Source organism: Equus quagga, unplaced genomic scaffold, assembly GCF_021613505.1.
Source record: "Equus quagga isolate Etosha38 unplaced genomic scaffold, UCLA_HA_Equagga_1.0 HiC_scaffold_24945_RagTag, whole genome shotgun sequence".
Taxonomy (NCBI): domain Eukaryota; kingdom Metazoa; phylum Chordata; class Mammalia; order Perissodactyla; family Equidae; genus Equus; species Equus quagga.
In genome coordinates, this window is record NW_025793308.1 from 1 (window position 1) to 6604 (window position 6604).

A 6604-nucleotide genomic window follows, 5' to 3' on the forward strand; every position below is an offset into this window, starting at 1 on the left:
TCCACCAGGGCCCACTTCTGAGCTCCTGACACAGTGGCTGATCTAGTTTTCTCCAGGATTCATCTAACTCTAAGTTACCTTTTTTCCAGTAAACGACAATGATGACGACGATGATGACGACGATGAAGAGGACAACCACCACCGCCACCGCAATGAAGGGCTCACTCGAGTTTCCGTTTCCTGGAAGGAGGCAAAGGAGAGGATGCTGTAGCAGGGCTCAGCACGCCTTCCTCATCCTACTGAGCAGAAAGAAAGTCTCTGCTCCTGGGAGCGACGGCAGTGGTCGTGACTCCCCAGGCCCCAAAGTGCTCTCCCGCTGATCACTGAGTAGTGACGACACAGCCACAGGGCCCGCAGAGCCTAAACGAGTTACCTTCGTGGCAAAGGTGTGCCGACCCACCTTGAAGAGATGGAATCAGCCTCTCATCTGGCTCCTGGTTAGTTTCTATGGCACAAACTGTATCCCGTGTGGCACTGCAGGGCTGAAGGACTGAACCTTGACACCTGAAAAGAAAGAGAGAAGAAACTCTGGGGGCCGCCCTGGCGGCATAGTGGTTAGGTTCGTGCACTCCACTTTGGTGGTCTGGGGTTCACCAGTTCGGATCCTGGCGCTACACCGCTCATCAAGCCATGCTGTGGCGGCATCACATAGAGGAACTAGAAGGACTTACAACTAGGATGGACAACTATGTACTGGGGCTTTGGGGATGAAAAAGAAAAGAGAGAGGAAGGCTGGCAACAGATATTACCTCAGGGCCAATCTTCCTCGCCAAAAAAAAAAAAAAAAGTACGAAAGAAAGAAATTGAACATTGCTTCCCCCACCCATTGGGCCCAAGGCATCCTTCTCATACCCACAGGCAAGGGGTTAGAAGGGATCAGCCCCAGCTCCCAGGATGGCCCACCAGGCGGCCGGCAATCAGTGTCTGCCATTTCCCTGGCAATGTGGCCCAAACTGGTTCAGTGAGAGTAAAGCTTGGGAATTCTCTGTGATATATGCAGGAACAGCAGCCCACCCTCTCTGTTTCTGGATAGAGCTGTGTGCGGCTCTGAGGAATGCACCAGTCGTAGCTGTATCTCTACCAAGAGGGAAGTGAGCCCAAAGAGGAAGCCCATGGAGAAGGGGACAGGCAAGCAAGAGCAGAGAAGCCAGAGGCCTGATCAAACCAGACCTGAAGGCAGTCCTGACTTGGGATCTGTCACTATACATGCCAGCGGTTCGGCACAGTCCGAGTGGTATTTAAGAATCCACGTGTGCCTCAGAAATGTGAGCTATTTTGCACGTGGCTTTACCACTGCAAACGTCTCCCCAAAAAGTCCTCCCGAAACCCAACCCACCCGGGACCTCAGAAGGAAACCTTATTAGGAAACAGGGTCTTCGTAGATATCATTGTGAGGAGGTCATGCTTGATTAGGGTGGGCTGTAATCCACGACTGCTCTCCCAAGAGGGAAATCTGCACGCAGATAGAGAGAAAGCCCCGCGAAGATGCAGCGACACGAACACGCAGGGGAGAACCCCATGAAGGCAGAAGCAGAGGCCGCCGCAGTGAGTCCACAGCGGAGGAGCGCTGGCAGCACCCAGAGCTGGAAGAGACGAGGAAGGAGCCTCCCCAGATCCTGCAGAGGGAGGGCGCCCTGCCGACACCGCCATTCGGACTGCTTGTCTCTGGAACTGTGAACGAACACATTTCTGCTGTTTGTTTTAAAGCCCCTAGTGTGGCGCCTTCTTCTAGCAGCGCCAGGACGCTACTGCCATCCTCTCTGCCCAGTGCCGCCCCCTCACCCCCACTCCTCACCGACAGCTCACCGCATACGTGTCCTGACCCTCTGTCTGCACCCCTGCTGGGGGCTGGGGGCCTGCAATGCCACCTGCCAGACGTAGTGGGGCTCAGAACCATTCGTGAGTGAATGAATGAATGAATGAACGAACGAGCACTGACTCAAGGCCGGCCACCAGGGGGAAACATCCAGGCGATGTCACATTTAATTTGCAGGGTACCTGTGTGTGGTAAGTGCTACCACTGGCCCTATTTTACAGATGGGGAAACTGAGGCTCTGGGAGGGGGGGGCAGATAACTAAATGACCCAAAACCAAGATGACGGTCAATGGAGGAGTGGGGTCCCATCCCAGGCCTGTCTGGTCTGCCTGTGCCCCCGAGGCCCGAACCTTGTGCAGCGGAAACACTTCTCAGCGCAGTCCGGGGAGTCGCAGTAGAAGCTGCCCTGCTGGCACTGGCACTGCCGGTCGCTGACCCGTGAGCAGTTCGTCACCACCTCCTGATCTGCGAGAGGGAGGGCTGAGGGTCAGTCACCCGGGGCCACGTCCAGCTGCTGGGTGGCAGCCACAGAATCTGCACTCAGCCTCCCTTCTCAAACAGGGACGGAGAGGAGGGAACAGCCAGACCGTGTCCCCCGCCAACAGGGTGTCCACGGAGAGGCTGGTGGGTGACCCCAAGACCTGGGGGCTTCGCAGAGACCAGTGGCTACCCCTGAAATGTGGGGTGGGGGCCAGATGCAACCCCTCCGACATATCCCCCTATTTTTCTCTTCATCTCATTTGCCCCACAAAGGACTCCCCTCCTGCGTGCTCGGGCGAGGAACACGTCAGAGCGAGCAGTGGACAGCAGAGAAGCCCTGACCCCCGGCCACCAGCGACGCCTCTGCGGTCACGCCGACGCCGCCCTGCCAGAGCGCTCGTCCACACCCGCCAGACAGGCGCAGGGTGAGACCTGCCCCACGCTGAAACTGCGCTGGGGCGAACAGCTTCCCAAAGGGGGGCGTGCTTAAGAAGGCCTGTGCCGACCCCCACATTTTCTCCTCTAACACACTGAAAGAACTTTATGTGAGCTATAAATGAAAACAAAACGGGTCCGCATCCCGAGCCTGACACCCAGCCCACCACCACGCGCCTGAGGCCCTGTCCCCACACCCCCACTTCAGCCCTCTAATCCCATCACATTCTCGTCGTCCTTGAACCCGGTGTTTGACACGACACGGGCATCAGCGGGATCCTGCTGCGCACCCCAGCCCGGGGCGGCTTCTGCTCACTTGGCTTGTTTCAGCCCATTCTCGGGGCGGGCACTAAGCACAGCGTGAATTCCCACGATCGTTTACACCCACTGCGCTGTCGACCGGCGGTTGGGGTGCTTCTGCTTTCACGTTATTACAAACTCTTCCCCATCTCGCTCGGCACACACGGCAAGAGCTTGTCCAGGTCTAGACGGAGAAGTGGAGCGGCTGGGCCCCGGCTGGGGCACATTTTCAACTTCAGTAACTATGCGAAAATTGTTTCCGAAAGTGGCTGTACCCATTTCCTACTTCTTCCATTAGTTTTTGAGTTCTCATTGTTCCATGTCCCCATGAACACTTGGCATCAACATTTTAAATCTGTCAGTCTAGTAGATAAAAAATAGAGTCCCTTTTTATTTACTCCAGGCCTTTTTCTATGCTTCCTGATCATTTCTCTTTCATCTTCCCTGTAATGTCCTTGTCTCTTCCCACTCAATTTTCTTTCAATCCGGGCCAGCCCGGGTGGCCTAGTGGTTAAGTTCAGCGAGCTCTGCTTCAGCAGCCTGGGTTCAGTTCCCGGGTGGGGACCCACACCACTCGTCTATCAGTGGCCATGCTGTTGTGGAGGCTCAAAAGCAAAAAGAAGAGGATTTGCAACAGATGTTGGCTCTGGGTGAATCTTCCTCAGGAAGAAAAAAAAAAATTTCAAACCTTATTATTGATTTATAGGCAAGCTTTTTTTGTTCTGCATACTAATTTTGCATGAGTTGTATGAATCATAAATATATTCTCCCACTTCATTGCTTAACTTTTCCAATTTGGGTGTCTTTTGATGAACAGAAGTCTGTCATTTTAATGTAGTCACATTTATCAATCTTTTATGTTTTTCTTTTAACAAACACCTTTTCACTGTCCTAAAGTCATAAATACTCTATCTTTTTTTCTTTTTTTGAGGAAGATCAGCCCTGAGCTAACTGCTGCCAATCCTCCTCTTTTTGCTGAGGAAGACTGGCCCTGAGCTAACATGTGTGCCCATCTTCCTCTACTTTATATGTGGGATGCCTAGCACAGCATGCCTTGCCAAGCAGGTGCCATGTCCGCACCCAGGATCTGAACCGGCGAACCCTGGGTCTCTAACACAGAATGTGCACACTTAAGGGCTGCACCACCTGGCCGGCCCCATTTCTTTTCTTCCTAAAGTTTTACTTTTCACCTATGGATTTTGATGCACCAGGAATTGATTTTTGTGGCTGGCGAGAGGTAGGGACAGTAGAAACTTGCATCCTGCATGGGACCTCTTCCTACGTGGACAATTCGTGATCTGTCCTAGCATCGTTTGAGGGTCCCACCTTCCTCCTGTGAAGGGACAGGTCACAGCACCACACCGCACTCCACATCCACAGGGCTATTTCCACGGGTCCCATGGTCTACCCCTACGGGAACACCACGCTGTCTGTAACTGTCTCCATACAGTCTTGCTACCTGGGACAGCCAGCATGCCATCTTCTCTGCGTTCTCCAGGAGTCTTTTGGGAGTTGTCAGCTTATCAGGTTTTGTGCAAAGTCCTGTAGGGACTTTCTTCTAATGCAAGTTGTCTGTATCGCAGGTGGACAGCATGACGAGTGGACGGTCCCGTGGGGAATTTCACAGGGAACGCACTGATCGGAGAATCATTCCACGCAGGACTGACATTGTACTCACGATCATCTTGTCTCGCTCTGCATGTTTAGAGTTTCTTAAATGCTGCTTGTTCACATAAATGTTCACACATCCTTTGCTACATTTAGTCCAAAGTATCTTATATTTTTGGTTTTTGTTAATACAATGGTATATTTTTTTAAAGTTACATTTTTAAAACAAGTTTGGGGATATAGAGAGATTTAGATGAACTTCCGTATATTATTCTGGTACGTGGCAACTCTGAGAGCCTGCGCCCACGGAGATGGACCCTTTCACCATCTACGACCCTTTCACCATCTACACGGATCATCATATAAAACACACCACGGCTGAGGGCTACGGTGGCAGCTCAGTTGCTGTGTCATCTGTCATCATGCCCTTTGGGGCGGTTTCTACAAGCCGGTTGAAGGGCCCCTATTTGAAAACAAAAAGACTCCCGGAGCCTGACTGCAGTCCACTTACCCTCCCGGCACTGGGCACACGGCAGGCAGCTGGTCATCCCCGTGGGGTGGGCAGTGAAGGTTCCAGGCTCACATTCCCTGCACTGCCCTTTGCTGTGGTTCACCGTGCAGTGCTCGCTGACGTAGGATCCTGCGGGGGCGGGGGGCACGGAGGGGAGGTGAGGGCCCAGGGCAGTCCTGCTCCAGCACAGACCTGATCTGGGCCCTGAGGCCTCTGCTCGAGGAGGCCCCGAGGCGCCTGGGCGCTGGGCCCTCTGCATAGTACCCACCCTCGACTCCTATCTCCTCAGAACACTCTGGGACTGGTAGTGGGCTGCGCGTCCCAGGAACTGGGGACCTGAATCACCCCTCGGCTTTGATGGGTGTCCTGCAGCATGTGTAAGCGGACTGTTTTGAGCACTGATGCTGGACCCGTCTGAGAGCCTGCGAACACCTCCATCCTGCCTCCACCCCAGGCTCCTGACAACCTGCGCAGACTCAGCAGCTCACGGCCCCATCCACAGAGGCAGCTGACCCAGTCCTAGGGACACCCTCCTGGCCCAGCGCTCGCCTCATGCAAAGACTGGAGCTGAGCCAAATCATGGCCTCCCTGGGAAGAGGCCATAACAGCACCCACTCTGCACGTGTGCCGGGAGTCCACGCATTTCACGTGGGGCCAACGGTGTTCACTCTTTCCCAAATGTGGTGCGTGCACGTGCATATAGGTGTGCGTGTGCATGTAGTTTATGTACGGTTATGTGTGCTCCCTGAAGCGGCAGCCCCATGGAAGCACAGGTTCACGGACAAAATGAGGCATGCGTGTGACTGGGGGGTACGGATGGCGATGGGTGTAGGGACGGAGTGGGCCTTTTCAAAGAGGAGACCCATGAGGTCATTTCATTGCTACTGTGTGCACACCTGTCCACGTGTGCAGATGGGGTGTGGGGGTTTGGGTGGCGGGCCCCTGACCAGGTTCCCCCTGAAGGCCCAGGTGCTGTGGCCATGACTGGCCATGAGGAGCTGAGGACTGGGGGGTCCGGGGAGCAGGCCCTGAGAGCTGCGGCTCATCGTTGGCTTCACGGGGGAATTCCGATTTCACAGCTTCCTTGTGAGGAGGGATAAACCTCCAGGGATCAGCTGTGGGCGAGGAAGTGGCCATGGCCTCTCTGCGGGGAGCTTCCCTTCCCCAGGAGCCCACCACCACCCCCGACAGGAGGGCAGGTGGGAGTGTCCAGCTTGGGCCCGCACCCCCATTTTCGTCCTCCAAGCCCTGCACAACTCACTCACCCACCTCAGAACAAGCACACAAACCCCTCTGCTCCAACGACAGCCCCAAAGAGGGGAGCAGGGTGGCCTGGGCAGGTAAACAGCGGTGAGTGGCTGCCCAGGGGAGGCCCACGTACCCCGAGCCAGCCAGGCTCTCCCCACACAGGGCAGCCTCCAGCTCTGCTCAAAGGACCTGCAGCCTCCCTCCCC

At 54.9% G+C, this 6604-nt stretch overlaps 1 protein-coding gene across 1 annotated transcript; it reads right to left on the reverse strand.

Annotated features, from left to right (window-relative positions):
* Nucleotides 1-15: 15 nt before the first annotated feature.
* On the reverse strand, nt 16-6552 carry LOC124232111 (tumor necrosis factor receptor superfamily member 26-like; the record flags this gene model as incomplete). Its single annotated transcript, XM_046649079.1, has 4 exons — nt 5151-6552; nt 2167-2281; nt 401-504; nt 16-180 (listed from the first exon to the last, which is right to left on the reverse strand). Coding segments are annotated over exons 1-4 (643 nt in total), but the record flags the coding sequence as incomplete, so codon positions are not given.
* Between the last annotated feature and the right edge of the window lie 52 nt (nt 6553-6604).